General features: G+C 35.9%; 1 protein-coding gene across 1 annotated transcript in view; it reads right to left on the bottom strand.

The window, feature by feature from the left end:
* Nucleotides 1-17,044, bottom strand: part of ADGB (androglobin) — a 99,892-nt gene that overhangs the window by 57,781 nt on the left and 25,067 nt on the right. The window contains exons 9-12 of the mRNA XM_041423501.1: nt 15,416-15,627; nt 5,370-5,464; nt 3,101-3,275; nt 2,280-2,370 (exon numbers count right to left, since the gene is read on the bottom strand). Of these exons, the coding sequence (XP_041279435.1) occupies nt 2,280-2,370; nt 3,101-3,275; nt 5,370-5,464; nt 15,416-15,627 (573 nt within the window). The remainder of the gene's footprint in view (nt 1-2,279; nt 2,371-3,100; nt 3,276-5,369; nt 5,465-15,415; nt 15,628-17,044) is intronic.

Genomic DNA, 17,044 nt, shown 5'->3' with positions numbered 1-17,044 from the left:
AGGATAACCAAGGAAACCTGTGCAGGTCTATTCTGGTGCTAACAAAAGAAAGCTCTGTTGCTACTTCACTGGAGGCAGGAGTAAAAACTGTAGGAAATATAAGTAACTCTTTGCTTGTTAAGTGAAGAACTAGAAGAACAAGACCAAAACAATTTTGCATACATACTAATTAGACTTAAGTGTGTAATTATGCTATTTGAGCAATAAAGAACAAATTAAAATCAAAGCATGTGTTATCTAGCCCCCTTTCTAAAGACTGAGATAATGAAAGATCAAGATCTTTTGCAGTAACAGTCAAAATTATCTTCCCTTTAAGTGTTTCAAAATAATTTATTAGTGGAAGAGGAAGAGATTAAAAACTTTCAGTCCAAATTGTGTATCTAAGTCCCTTATCTTATTTACACAGCTATATTATTTGAATGCAATGCTAATACCTGCTATATATTTTTGGCTACTACCTGTTAATTAAATCACAAAGATTAAAGTAGCCAATTGTCATGGAAACTTAGCATATTAAATTAACTATCCTTCCCCAAATGAGCTAAGTTGACCATGAAGCAATCTATCAAATATGAAAAAACAATATAAAATCTGTTAAAGTGCAAATACTTCAACATCTTCATTATCAAATCTCCCATTACTTTGATAGCCTGATAATTGCTTAGAGCATTATAATATATTACTACTCCTACTGTTTGAAAACAAGTAGTAATTTAGGTACATTTAACTAACAAAATGCAACTGTATCAGCAAAACAATTACATTCCCAGAATATTCCAAGGTCACATCATTCATGGACAAATGCTGCTGTTCAAAAATAATTAAAAATATCTAGCTAAAGGTCCATTATCAGTCTGTCCAATTATGATGACCAAAAAGTAGAACCTGCCACATATGTAATTTAGTCAGTTTATTTAGTGATGTACCAAAAAAAAGGTGTACACACCCTAAGAAAATACACAGATCTCCAACAATTTACGGTTGGCCTCAAGTCTCAAGAAAAGACATATCCTCCAGAAAGACACAAACCTTTCAGGGTACACTGAGTATAAGACACATTCAATTCTTCATGACAGAAGCTCAATCAGAGTAAAAGAGACAGGATGAATAATTCTAGAACTTGTCTGAATTTTCACATCATACGCTGAAGCCTGACAGAAGTGCATTATGCAGTGTGTCCTAGGGAAAAAACCACAGCTCTGATGCATTTTATGGGAATCTTTATTTTCTTGTCAGGGAGCAAGTATTATGCTGAACATGGAATATTGACTGGAAGTAATGTATGTAACAATTTCTGAAAATTCTCTAAGACACCCTATGTAAAGACTTTGGTTTTCAAGGGTTTATAGGACTTCCAAATAGTCTTTAACACAAGGCATTTATACAAAGCTGTGTTTTGACCATGAGCTTCTTCATCTGCACTCTCAGGCCTGTTGTAACAATCACGAACAGAGAACAGCCTATTTTATTCATAAACATTAAGTGTTTCATATCAAACTTGTGATTCCTATGAAAATACTGACTGGCTAGTCAATTATTTCCTTGTTATATGTTAGAACAAAAAAAGACCAGTAGTTTGAGGATAAAGGTGAAATACTTCAAAGAATATTCTTATTTCTGGCAGAAGTAATCTAGCAAAAAGTCTATATCTTTGGGCCCACTAGGTAGAGAATCTGGCAACATGTCTTTACCTGACATCACTCTCAGTCCTCCTATGCCAGAAGCCCTGAGAAGTGTACATCTGCCTAAGGGACCTGTCCGTACTGGGTGTGACAAGTGGGGACCCATGTGTGCATGTCTACCTCCTGGATAGCTTTCTCAGCAGAGCAGTCATGAGCAGATTGAGGGAGAAACAGCTAAGCCCAGAGACTTGCATCTCCTGCAGGAAGTGTGTGCTGCACTCCCAAAACAGGAGGTGTTTGTAAGCCTCAAAGATGGGAGGGTGAGCATAATTGTGTATGTTTGCATCTGTGTGCCTGATTAGAACTTCTTGGCATTAGCTACAGGAAGGTGTTCAGAAGTTTTTAGGTGTTTATTAGCATTTTGTAAGTGTCTAGTATACAAATTTATCTGTTGTATTGCCTATATTGATCCTAAATGCACAGTTCACTGATAGCTCCTTAATTACGTGACACCAATACATCAACAGAGTGCTTTGCCATGATGTGCTTCAGACATGATCTGAGAAATTTTTCCCTGTGACACAAGTAAAGATAAGCCATTGCACTTTCACAATGCACTTTCACAATGCTAATGCTGAAACTACATTATATACTTACGTGTCTGTTGGGATTTTGATAATATCCAATTTGTATTTAAAAAACAGGCTAGCAATCTCAACATGTTTTTCAGGTTTCTCTACCACAGGCTCTGGGAAAAAAAGCAACTTGTTAAATATTTACATTCATAAAAGTATTTAATACTATTAATGTTGAGAAATAATTTCCAATGGGGACTCGTCACCCCCAAATAATTTTCTAAGTGTCATCCCATGCACTTGAATGGAACAGAAAAAACAGGGGTGGTTCTAGGTGACATATAATGAAAAAATAAATGCATTACACTCTGATCCTCAGCCTGCAAAGTATTAAATTGTGCCTAATTTATATGTAAGGTTGGCTAGGTTAGCTCAAAACAACTATGACATCACTTTTTGCCTTTGCCAATTTCCTTTATTTCTTATCCCACTATACTTTGCTAGCCTGCCTGTAACACTTTCATGCTCAAGCTATACCATGTCATGCATCTAACTCCATTATGCAGTACAGACAACCCTAGAAAAAAAATTACTCTAAAACCATGAGTTGATGCAGCAGGACTAGTCTCATACTTTAAATTTTTAAAAGGTTTTCAGAAGCTTTCATGGCTCTGCATCAGAGAGCTTCTGTGTTACTTTGATAACATCCCCTCTTCATTTGCTCCACTAGAGTACTTTTTTCAACATAAATTAAGGCACTTCTCAAAGCATGTAGGAAATATGGCTAAGAGGAAGTAATACAAAATTGAGTTCAATTGAAATTAAGCTAACAGATGAAAAGTATGGTCCTGAAATAATTAAAGTGTTATTACAAATTTATTTTGGAGTTTTTAGTAGACAAACCTTGGGGTTCAGATGTCACAACAACTTTCTTTTTCAGACGGAAAAGCTTCCAAGGAGGAAGTGGTGGTGGTTCTGGAGGTACTACCAGAGGACAGGACCTAGTTGTAGTGACCAGGACAGGATGGCTGTGTATGTGGGAAAGCCCATATTGCCGCATCTTCTCTGAAGAATCAGCCTACAAAACATGGAAGGGTAACCTGACTGGGTCAGATCTTCTTTCTCCTTATATCTGTCTAACAAACAAGAACAGTATGCACACAAAGCTTGTATAACAAATAAAATTAATATAGTCCACCTGGCAAGACTATCCAAAAACATGCTAATTAAAATTTGATATTCAGCATGAGAAGCATACTTAGAAGTGTTGACACATATTTTACTTTTTATAATAGATTCATCACTTCTTCTAACTTATTTATATAACCATAACATACAAGTGAAGAGAGTAAATATGTAAGAAAGCAATAGGCACAATATTTTCTTTCAAATAATCATACTTAAAAGCACTTTCTGAGGGAAAAAGTCCTTCCTTCATGCTGAATTTATAAAGTGGTAGAATTCTAAAATCAATTGGTCTTTTAGATAATTTGTAAAAACTCCGTAATGTATTGTTTTGAACCAACACATCATTAAAGCTAGGCTTTTTATTTGATGGGCCATTTATAAAACACATTAAAGACACTTCAGTTGACCTGTATACCAAAACCCTTAGGAACAGATTTAAGAACAATTTTAGATGTGGACATCGAGTGGTGCTCTTCCCACTAAAATAATAATGATCTAGTACTTAACATCACAACTGAAAGTTCTGTTACAAGATTTGTACTTTCTTTTAATTTTAAAAGCACGCTTTCTTTTACATGCTAAATAAATCACCAATAACATTTCTTTAGCATACTCATCAGCAGGTCTCTGACTGTTTCTACTAACTTTAAAATGTTCCTTTGGTTCTGTATTTATGAACTCTGTAGAGAACAATGTTGTAGTTGTCAGTTAGATGAACAATGGGGAATGATTTAAATTAAAAATGCCAGTTAAAATATCCAAGATTGAAAAGGATTTTGAAGATAACCAGTTAGGTGTCATAAAGGAGAATTTAGCTGTTGAGTACACTACACACTTGTATGACTCAATTACTGGTTTTTTTTTTTTTTTCATTTTATTTGAGCAAACTAAGACAAATTCAAGTCATCATAATCCAAGGAAATTCATACTAGAAAGTAAAGTTAAAAGGGATACTGCAAAAATTCGTGAGGTAAATTCTGGTACAACTGCAGTCAATGACAAAATTTTCTCCAAGTTTAGGGAGCAACTCTTATCCCAGTGAACTTATTTTCTAAACTTTATTTCAATCAGTGTAGTTTTTCTCAGCCCTTGAATACAGCTTGAAAATGGTGGGGTTTTATCCATATCAAATCCTCTACACTTCTATATTTAACTTCTGTCAGCTTCCATTTTTCTATCAAGTCTTTACTAAAACACTAGTTTAGACATATAGATTCATCTGTCTCATCCTATTTGGTCTGCCATACCACTTTTTCAGTACTTTCTATATCCCAACAGACTGTAGTCAAGTTTGAGACTCAGGGTGTTAGGTGGCAGGAAAGATACAAGCCCATGCCCCCACTTCCACTTTGCTTTTTGATGACTAGCATTACTTATTTTTAGCAAAGAGACAATATTGACTGAGACCTTATATTAAAATAAATTAAAACAATATCACATATAACAGTTAATCTTCAAAATTGCCTAAAAGTGTTGTTTTTACCCCAGCTGCATTAAGTGCTACACTTTTTCCAGCTGCTTTTACCAGTTATAACACTAATGACAGAAACTGATACAAACATGCTACTTCTTATACAAGAACAAGCAACATACTGGAAAATGTATATCAGAGAGTCTTAATTGTAGACTTCAAAAAATTAAAATTCATAGTTTTCAAGTAGCCCTTAAAACAATTAGACTTTCCACTCAGAAGTATCTCATCATGATACATTTTCTAGTGCACATCTAGCCTCTCTGACAAGACTTCAGCTTCTGGGATCCCAAGGAAAGTGGAGGAAAACTGAGTAAAATCAGCAGGCTTTGGCAGGAATATGCATGTTCAGAAAACAGAAGCACCAAAATATAAATTTAACTGACAGTCATCATCTAGTGACTGTTTCACAGTGCTATTATATTCTTTTTTAACAACATTGTTGCAACAAAATGAAACACTCTGATAACAAAATAAGTAATGTTTTCCTGTCCTGAGAGCACAGAATCTTACCATTCGTGTTAATGAAAAAATGTCCTCTTCAAACAAATGCAGCGGTATACAGCCAGCGTATACCACCATTTCTGGCTGAGTTGGTATGGGTGTTTCTACACAGAAAACATCAACATGCTTTAGAACAAGGAAAACAGTAAAAGATTTAGCTGTAGCTCACACTAAATTATTGTGCTTTCTCTGTCTTATTTTTATTACTATTTTTTTTATCTGACTGTTATTTTATTCAAAAGTGCTCATTGTAATGCACTTTGAATAGAAGCCACGGATGGAAAAAACCCACCTCATTTAAATCATCAACAGCATTTGCATATTGTACTTATTTTTCATAAATGAGTAACATAAAATACAATTTCAAAATATGACAGGTCAGAGGTAGTGAGGTAGCTTTCAACATTGGTTTTTTTTGCTTTAATTAAAATTAAAAAAAAAAAGTAGATAGTTGCATAAAGAAAACAATACATATATATAGATGAAGTAAAAACATTCTGATTGGTCAGTACTAGTAAAATGCTTATCACCAGTGAAGACAAAATTTGATCTTGCCAACAAAAGGATCCAAAGCCAGAGCTCTGGCCACTGCTGCCAAGAGATATGGAGATTGAGATAAATAATTACGTAATTTGAGAAACATAGTGCCTGTAAACCAGGGTTACTGCTCTCATTTCTGTCAAGCAGATGAAAAAAATGGAGGTAATGATGGTTGCCTCCGAAAGTATGAAGCTCTTATCCCACATACCTTATAAAATTGTTTGCCTGTAATTCTGCTATAGGCAAGGAATAGAAACAGGGGCACATTCACTTTGTTAACCCCAGAAATCTGTTGCACTAGGCAACCATACGATCATCTCCTACTCTTATTTGTGCAAGAAGCCACTGCTAATTCCTGAATCATGAAGAGAAGACAAGGAAGTCCGTTCATTCATGCTGAAGGGAAATTAAAACATAAAACTTGAAATATACATCTCTGGTTTTAACAAAAAGATGTCTCAAAAAGATAGCTATCTATTTCTCTCTACTTTTCCTTAGCCATCTCAGAAAATTTGGAGACAAGATTTCAGTACACAGGTTGTGACAGCTGTTTTTCAGCAGAATGTTTTTTAGGAAAAATTTCTTCACTGAAAGATTTGTTAATCATTTGAACAGGCTGTCCAAGGAAGTGGTTGAGTCATCATTCCAGGAGGTATTAAAAAGATATGTAGATGTGGCACTGAGGAACATGGTTTAGTGGTGGGCTTGGCAGTACAGGTTAAGAGCTGGATTCAATGAACTTAGAGGTCTTTTCAAACCTAAATGATTCTATGATTCTATCCCCATCTAACATTCCAGTCAAATTACCTGCGTCTGTCATTGTTCCCTACAGTTTAACCTCAAATACCGGATAATTGCTTCCTATGTTTAATAAATATTCAGCTGGAAGGTACACTAAGAATAGGTATTTTCTGTGAAATGAAATAAAACAAAGCTATCTGCATATAAATAGGCAAGTGTCTGGAGAATATGATTTATCAGACCCAAAATCTATTTATTTAGAGGGTATGCAACATTTTATTCTCTAAATATTCTTCCAGGAATTCAATTACCCAATTAAATATAAGCTAAAGGCAAGTAAAAGTTACTTTCCAATTTTTTCTCACTGCGTGCTTGTGATTCCCGTGTTAACCATAGCTCTTGTATTAGTTATGGGTTTCAACTTATTCAAAAGCAAGGCTATAGTTAACTTTAATCTCAGTCCTTGCTAATATATCTGATCTGTTACAAACACGGCTATATTAGCTATGATGTCCTGCACATTACAGAACAGTGTGTGCCACAAGGCACACCAATCTCATTGCATGTGAGAAGTATTTCTGAAATAAAAGTATTTTATCAAATACCAGGTGGAATGTAAAGCTGTCATATTCAGTCCAGATGGGTTGTGAAATAAAATGTCTGCAGGGCAGACAATAAATAGCAATTAACAAATTATTAGAGCATGCAAATGATTAACCATTCACATCATATCCACTTTATTAATACTATTACAACACTAGTACATTATGCCAGTAGCTTTAAAAATTACATATTATTTGATCTTTTTTCACTGTACAAAAAATGAGGACAATGCATGCAAATCATTTGGCAGCAAGTGTAACGATGGTTAGTGTGGATTCAGCATTTGGGGAAACTAGTTAAAACTGATAGCTTTGATGAAATTGCATTATTAGATGAAAAATGTTATAAAACACAGTACAACAAAACAGATTCACCAAAGCCTATTATTTATATCCATCAGTGTGGATATAAGAATTCTGCAGTGCTTTGTTAAAAATTTCTGAATCCATGTAGCTACTTATGTTTCGCACTTGCAACTTTGCAAATTCACTTACAGAGAATGAGTACTGAACAACTCAAAAAAATGCTTCAGTCCCTTTGAGAAGGGAAAGTAAGATTTTAATTGATCCATGTAAAATACATATCCAGTCACTTACAAAGAAAGGCCAGGAATTAAAATTACTGGTTTTAATACATGTTAATCATTTTTGTTTATCATATGTTTTGCATATGACTTGCTAAGAATTTTCTCACTCTCAATGTTTCTTTTAAATATTTATCTATCAAACAAGAGCTGATGCTGTAGTATAACTTTCCAAGGACTAATGATGGCAGATGAGGACCACAAGTGATCTGAAGGCTGGAGAACCTCTCCTATGAAGAAGGGTTGAAGAAGTTTCTATTGTTCAGCCTGGATTAGAGAAGGCTCCAAGGAGATCTTAGAGTACCTTCCAGTATCTAAAGAGTGGCTTGCAAGAAAGCTGAAGAGAGATTCTTCAGGCCATGGAGTGATAGAACAAGGGGTAATTCTTTTAGCTGACCCCTCTGAAAGAGGGCAGGCTTATATGTAGAAAGAAAATTCTTTACTGTGAGGATGTTGAAGCACCACAATAGGTTGCCCAGACAAGCTGTGGATGCCCCAACCCTGGATGTGTTCCAGGCCAGGTTGTATGGGTGAGGCTGTGAGAACTCTGGCTTAGTGGAAGATGCCCCTGTCCATGGCAGAGGGTTGGAACCAGATGATCTTTAAGGTCACTTCCAGCCCAAACCATTCAATGAAAACACATCAGTTGGCTTTCAATATCCTGACCATCAGGTGTGCAGCTCAGATGTTAACTTCTGCTGTTGTGATAGGCAGGGATTAGCTTCGCATATTGGAAGGTATTTTTTAGTTTACAGAAAAATAACCTGTGTGCTCTTCAGAATTGACATAAATATTTTAGAATGATGATATGCACTTGAAAAAATAAAACATTAGGCTTTAATCAATCTTGTAAATGAAAACTCTTGAATAGGTAGAAGAAAAATTATAAGAATGTTACAGTTATGTGACATTTTTCTCATTGACTCTGATGATTACAGATCTACTTGTTTGATTTCAAAGACTTCTAAATATAATAATCTCATCACTTCTGTGGCATAGAAAATACTGTCTTTAATTAAAGAATTTCCATGAAGGCATAATGAGATTAGCAAAATGCATGGTTGATTTGTAGAACAAACTCCCAAATTCCTAGCTAGTGACCTTTCAAATGGAATAGTGTTCCCTTTCTAGCAGTTAAGAAATCATTAAGAAACTCAGTAGTATGAAAACCTACATACAAGCAAAGAAGTGATTCTTGATAGGAACAATGTGACAGAGTACCTTGCTGCATATAGGTAAAACTTTACAAAGGGAAGGCCTTGTAAAAAATGGTTCAGGCCTGCTACTTCGGCTAAGCAGAAAAGGACTACAGGAAAGTGACTCAGCTGAGTTAGAGGCAGAAAAACAAGGTATGTCACCATCACGTGTTCACATCATGGTGTATGGTGGTTGCTTGCATTATGTTTGCTATGATTTAAAAGTATGTAACTGATAAAGGCCTGACTGCATGAAAAAGGCATGAATAAAGCAGCTCTTCTTTGCACCTGCCTGGGGACCTTGCGTCACTTCGGACCCTCACCTCACAGCACCTCATCTCATATCATATCATTTCAGTGTAAACTGCTCATAAAACACGGGGATACCCTAAGTATGAAAGCTTTGTAACCAGAAGAAAAAGCTGCTGAGTGGAAAAGTACAGATTTGTATAGTAAAATGGGTCAGGAGGAACATATGAATTATCCGCTAAAACTTCCCAAAGACTGGCTGACTGATAAAGTCAGATCAAAAGTCAGTCAGATAAGTCCTTTATCAAAGACAAAGTGAGTTGGTCTCAGGAAGAGTTCAGACTGACTATATCAAGGGCTTGTTATTCAGCTGGATTCACACAACTGGATGCATAGAGAAACAAGTTCAATGCTTCCATGATCCTGCTACTCATATTGTGTTTGTGTGGTGCCGCAGGCATTGGTCTGACTATGCAAGCGGTTCAGAACTGCATATGTTTGTATTGGATCTTGCTGGGATGGAGCTTTCATCAGGGCAGCCCTTGTGGTGCTGTTCTAGATATGTGACCAAAACACTGGGGTAACACACCAGTTTGTCAGTGACAGCTGAGCAAAACTCACACACCAATAAATCTGTTTCTCACTCCACCACCCCAGCAAGAACACTGAGGGTAGGCAAAGGGCTCAGTCCTCATTCCCTGACCCATCCCACTGTGAAGAGTAACCAGGTGGATGGGTGGTGGCCTTAGCTGCCAGACAGCATCAATTCACCACAACATTATAGCCCACACAAAATCAAAAGCCTGTAACATAAGTTTCCAAGTATTTAGAAGTAACTGGTCCTTCAACATGTCATGAATAACAAGGTCATGAATATGCAATGCAATGAATACAGAAGGTTTTACCATTTTAAAAGTCAAATAGAAATAATATATGGAGTAGTTGAATATCTCTTTAGAAACAGCCCATATTAATCACAAAGAAGAAAAATTTCCTTGAAGTCAACAATCAACAGGTAGAGTGAAATCTTGCAGCAGAGAAGTAAGCACTTTTATCATGCTGGGAATGAAACAGTTTTCAAGTCACTTAAAATGAAAAAAAAAACAAACCAAAAAAAACCTATTACTGCATTAAGTAAAGTCGCTGTTACAAAATTCCAGCAGAACAATTCAGGAACTTTTTACAACTACTGCCTCTGGAGTCTGACTTTTAATCAAGACCTAGTTTCAGATGTTATTTTACGCACAACAATGGTTTTACTGTTCTGGGCCACTCTGCAGACCATGTGTCTCATGAAGCCTGCAAGATTTCCCTCTTTTGGCTACACTCTCACAACAAAAATGCATCATAATTCAGTATTATTTCAAACTTCAACTTCTTTTTTATTCCTTTCAGTCTAATAATTTTAAATTTGCCCTGTTAATATAGAGATACCTACCTCTTACTCTTCTCCAAAAGTCTTTTTTGGTTCAAACTTAGGATAAAAGAGTACTCTGATCAGTGTGCTTGAGACCTGAATTAATAATCTTTCTAAATAACCTCTTCACAGGACACTATTTGGCTTTCAGAAAAAAAGCATTAACTGTGCTTTAAGCGGCAGGATAAAGATCTAAATATCATGTCACTTTTCACATGGAAGCACTGCCTCTTTTTTTAAATGCTCTTTCACTCATTTCGCACACTTCCTAGAATGCATATGTTGGAGCCTTTTGCTTCCCTTTTGCTTTCTTTTCTCCATCACATGCTTGAGTACTTTACTTATATTCACATGAAACACCTCATTTCCTATTCCACACCTGCTACGCTAAAGCAAACTACATTCCTGCAATATATTTTAAAATTTATTGCTGTTTAACTCATTCAGTGGTATGTAAGTTAGGAATTTAAACAAATATATTTGCTGATGACAAACCACAATCTTGGTTTGCTGTAGTTTAAAATTATTTAAATCACTAATTTTAATCAGGATTCAAATAAAGAAGCAGGAATGCCATTGATGTAGTAAATTTCATTCTTACTTTGCAGTTATTTCCCTTAGGAAGATGTTCTACTTATTCTGATTTGCAACTGCAAATTATTCCAGTTAATAAGTGGTTTTTGCTGCTATTCACATGGAAATGCCACATGCACCCAAACATAAGCAAAGTCAAGAGCATAGAAGCTTATTGTACATTTGTGAAAATCTTCTATAGTTTATGCTAATAAATTTGAAATATCTTGGTTGACTGTTTAGCTGTCAGATTAGTGTTTATTTGTGATTTGTTTAAAATGTATTTTCTTGAGGTTTTTTGCTTGTTTTTTGCATTAAATGTAAATGCACAAATAAAGAATTTACTTAATTTTTATGCTCTTATGTCTGTATCAACTCAGGAATCAAATTCACCACTATGTATTTCCTGGACAAAGATTAAAAAAAAAAATAGATTTACATCATGGAGTGAATTCTAACAAATATTTCTTCCTCCCATGCCGGGTCCCCTACCCTTAGACAAAGAAGCATTCCTGCTTTTTCCAATTGCAATTTTGTGTATAAAGTGGATATTGAACAAATAAATTACAAAAGAGGAGGGATTGCTGGTTTTTAAACACAGAACAACTCTAAGACAGTGTGCCGCTAAAACAAAGTACTGCAATATACTATTTTTAATCTATGTTGCAGATTAGTTTAGAATGACTTCAGTGTAATGTGAGCTATAAATAACTACACTTTAAAAAAAAAAAAAAGTAAATACAACCTCCCACAGTTAAGTTCAAAACCAAATTAAAGCAAAGCCTTTTGCTTTACATATAACTCCTGTCTGTAATTTTAGCTTCAAAACAATAGGACTTACTTTCAGTTAAGTCCTGAAGGCCTTGGGCTTTTGCCAACTTGCCTGGAGACTGAAGTGTTACCTTGTCCTTTTCTTTCTCTCCTTTTTTTTTCTTTCCTACTATTTTCTGCTCTGCATTTTCTATTAAGCAAAATAAAGATTAAATATTTTTCTTTCTCAGATAAAAACTTTCAGTCAGTCATCAAATGTCATACAGTGCAAATGCTTTAATAAGATTTTACATAAATTTTAAAAACAATCAACCACAAACTCTTTAAAGTCAAGAGTTGAGATACAATAAAAAATGAATGTAATTTAATTAAAATAAATAAAAATAAAAAGTAGTTCTTAAGATGTACATAAGATTTACTGAGAAGGAGACAGAAAGGCTTTGGTCCCGCCTTTTAGTTATTGCACAACTTTTATGTCCTTACTACAATGTAAGAAATCATTGTATTTCTGGCACTGTGCCAAATATTTTCTCCATGTCCTTGCTCTCATGCATCAGTAATTACAAAAAAAACCAAAAAAAAAATCACATAGACAATGCATAGATTCCCAATGGACATGGAAGTAGAAAGTCTCCCATAGACTAAACATTCTTTGAAGTCTTAGAACTTAGACTACAGGAAAAGACTTTTTAAATGCATTAAAAAAAAAAACCCCAAAAACATAGACTCATGGAATGGCTTGGGCTGGAAAGGACTTTAAAGATCATCTAGTTCCAAACCCCCTGCTGTGGTCAGGGACACCTTCCATTAGAGCAGGTTGCTCAAAGTCCCGTCCTAGCCTTGACCTCTTCCACAGACTGAGAAACCAGAACTTCTTTGGGGAATCAGCATCAGGAGCTCACTATTGTCAGAAAGAATTTCTTTCTAATACTCATTGTAAACCTGCTCTCTGTAAGTTTTAAGCTATTCACTCTTGTTCTGTCACTACATGCCGTTGTAAAAAGTCCCGCTCCAGCTCTCTGGTAGGCCCCCTTTAAGTAATGGAAGGTGCTCTAATGTTCTCTCCCCAAAGCCTTCTCTTCTCTAGGCTGAACAATCCCAGCTCTCTGCCTGCCTTCACAGGAAAGGTTCTCCAGCCCTCTGATCATCTCAGTGGCCCTCCTCTGGACTCGGTCCAACAAGTCCATGCCTTTCTTGTGCTGGGACCCCAGAGCTGGATGCTGCACTCCAGGTTGGGGTCTCACAAGAGCAGAGGGGGAGACTCACCTTCCTCATCCTGCTGGCCACACTGCTTTGGATGCAGCCTAGGATACAACTGCCTTTCTGGGCTGTGAGCACACAGTTTGCTCATGTACTGCCTCTTATCCACCAGATCCCCCATGTCCTTCTCCTCTATGAGTTCATCTTCCAGTCTGCACTTGTGCCTTAGATTGTCTCAATCCAGGTGCAGCACCTTACACTTGGACTTTCTGAACCTCATTAGATTCTCATGGGTCCAATTCTCAAGCTTGTCCAAGTCCTTTTGGATGGTACTCCTTCTTTCCTTTGTGTCAACTGCACAATACAGCTTCACAGAGTCACAGAATGCTTCAGGTTGAAAAGGATCACAGTGGGTCATCTGGTCTAACCTCTCTTCTCCACCAGGGTCATACTAGGGCACATGGCACAGGATTGCATACAGACAGTTCTTGAATATCTCCAGTTTAAAGCCATTCCAAGTGAGGGAAAATCTACAACCTCTCTGGGCAATGTGTTCCACTGCTTGGTCACTCACACAGTGAAGAAGTTCTTCCTCATGTTCAAGTGGAGCTTCTTGTGCACCAGTTTCCACCCATTGCCTCTCTTCATATTGTTCAGCATCATGGAACAGAGCCTGGTTTCGTCTTCTTGGAACCCATCTTTTAGATATCTATACATATTGATGAGGTCCCCTCTCAGCTGTTTCTTCACAAAGCTGAATAGGCCCAGCTTCCCCAGCCTTGCCTCGTCAGAGTTGTTCCAGTCTCCCAATCATCTTCATTGCCCTCTCTGCTGGACTCACTCAGGAGCTCCATGTCTGTAATGTGCTGAAGAGCCCAGAATTGGACACAGCATTCCAGATGCAGACTGAGTAAAGGGGCAGGATCAGCTCCGTTGACCTTATGGCGACGCTCTTCCTAACGTATCCGAGGACATAATTGGCCTTCTTGACCCCCAGGGCACACTGCTGACTTAGGGACAGCTTGTTGTCCACCAGGACCCCCAGGTCCTTATCTCTCATGGTGACATGGATGGCTTTGTGTCATTAATCTCAAACACCAACAGAACATCTCAGCAAAGATTTTAACCCCAGAGTTGGAGATTACAGAGCTGTATCAGACACAATACACAAAACAATGGTTCTCTGATTTACTAATGAATTTTTAAGTCTTTGGCAGGATTACATTTACTTAGTTTTCAGGGGGAAAAAATGACAGCACTCTGTTGGATGAACAGTGCTGCTCCCAGTGACATGTCTGTTCCAAACTCTGAAATATCTACCACACTGATGGCTGAGTCAAAATGACAGCAGGATTTCCTAAGAAGAGAGACTACTACCTCAGCCAGGAAACTTCTCAGACTTTTATAACACTTTAGACATTGGGACATAGTATTTGGGATTCAAAGTGAGGAAGTCAGAGATTTTTCCAAAAATCTAGGAAGAAATAGAGATTTTAGCATGTGATTTGTACTCTCCAAAGGCATGAGAAGTGTTATGAAATTGCACCCAACCTTCAAGTTAAAAACAACTAAGCAACAACTAAGCAACTAAGAAAACTCAATCTCAAATTAAAAAAATGAAGAATAATATACTGGAACAAACTAGTTTATAAATCTAAATTTTTAAAATTTAAATGTAAATAGGATTAGCAGCTCTTAAAGAAAATTACTGCCTATATATAACAGCATAAAATAAAAGCTGCAATAAATAAAAATGCAGGTAGATGTTAGAACATATTTGTCATAACTCTGTAGGTAATGACACTTTACAACACCTATTATGAAATGTATAATTAATTGACGGTCAGAGCAGTGTTGCCTTTGGAGAAACTGTAACCTCTCTGATTGGTATCTCTCTGCAAGGAACCAGACTTTACAGAAAGGACTGTGACATGGAGCTGAAAAAATCTCTGCCAGAAAGTGAAGCTATTTTTATAAAATAAAAGACTACTACTGCTTCTCATGAGATCTATAGCTAAAATGAAAGTATCTGAATATACATCATTGCAACTTGTTCGGTGAAACAACAAACCCACAGAGTTGTATGTGGCAAGATATGCAAAATATACTTATTTGAAGCAGAGATGATGTTAGCCTTATTCAAACTTGGCCTACAAAGATTAGACTATGTAAAATTACAGACCTTTGCTATCGTTATTGACTGTCGCTGCTCTCTCAGTTGAATCTGGCATCTTACTCACAGATGAAAGTTCACTTCTTAACTCTGAGTCTCTGGTCTCTTCAGTTTTTGTATCATCCTGAGCAACCTCAAGTTCTGGAGCTGCCTTCTCTGGCAACTTGAATTCTGGCACAGTCTCTTTCAAAAAGTCCCAAACTTTATCCAAGTATTCAGGCCTTTAAGAGAAAACACAAATGTATATGTCAATGGTAGGGATATTTCCAATAAGATAAGAAAGTGTGATTTTTATTTAGACAGCAGTATACCACAACTGATACTCCAACTCTAAAAAATGCTGCTGGGTTATTTTAGTAGCTACAACACCTTCTGTATCAGAAATATTTGTCGAGACAGCTTATGGAAAGACCCATAAAAAAAGATATGGTGGTTAGAGATGCATGCAAATAAATCATCCTTTCTCAAGATTTTTAGTAGACACAAGTTGTGGCAGAGAAACTTGAAACTTGCAGACCACTTTACTACTACACCATATAATATTGTGACTCTAGCTCTGTATATTAAAAAGCTTCTCAAAGGTACTTCCAAACTGACAAGTTTTTGATATGATGTAACAGATGCAGTCATGTTGATTTTCCACAGAAACTCAGTGATTACCGAAATAATCTCAAACAGGGTCATGAATGAATTTCATGCAAGCTTACGGCATTAAATTTTTTTTTAAATAAAATAAGTGATTGTAAAATGAGCTAAAGTCATCTTATACTACTATTCCAAAGACTCTGTAGTATTCACATTCTCATATTCCATTATAGAATGTATTTGTAGTAAGTGAATATTGTTTTTGCTGTTGAAGTTGTAAAACTATCTATGGAAAGAAATAAAATTTAGGCTACTTAGATTTTTAAGTCCATGAACTACATGCACACTACTGTAGGACACAAATATATCAAAAGCCTAAACTGCAAGCATAGCTTGGGACATAAAAATTATTGAAAAACAGAATAAAATATTCTTTGACTGGAATTATTTATTGGAGAAATATGGTTATAAATAAACAATTATATCTAAGTAAATTATATATAAACCATAAATATTTATTATCTAGATATTCATTTGAATGTATATCTCAAAAGGCAAAAAGGTGTAACTCACAAGAAAAAGTCTAAATATTTAGTATGAGTATCTGGGTAATTAATTTAGTAAAAAGAGTATCCAGCTGAAAAGTCAGAACGTCTTTCTTTAAAAATACAAAATTAACATAAAACACATAGGAAACAAGAAAAATGTTATTGTAGGTAGCAAACACTATTTTTACTCGAAACTAGAAGTCTGCCAACTGTTACACTTTAAAGGGTGGACATACCATACTAGCTGACACTGATTACTTCCAAATTCATGACATATACTTTCTATGGTATATTCAGATATAAAATTGTTATTATCAGCAGACATTTTATAACTGCATACTAAGTGAAACAGATTTCTCTAACCTTGTTTTCCTCATGCTGTTTAATATTAGTTAAATTAATTTTATAAAGAATAGGCATCAGCATGATAAATACCTTTACAAGAAACTGTATGACTTACAAAGAAAAACACAATAAAATTGCATTTTTCAAAGGTACACTACCC

This window comes from Onychostruthus taczanowskii, unplaced genomic scaffold (genome assembly GCF_017590055.1).
Source record: "Onychostruthus taczanowskii isolate IOZ18803 unplaced genomic scaffold, ASM1759005v1 scaffold78, whole genome shotgun sequence".
Classification (NCBI taxonomy): Eukaryota; Metazoa; Chordata; class Aves; order Passeriformes; family Passeridae; genus Onychostruthus; species Onychostruthus taczanowskii.
Note: the sequence above shows the minus strand (reverse complement) of the source record. Positions and strands in the feature narration are given on the sequence as shown.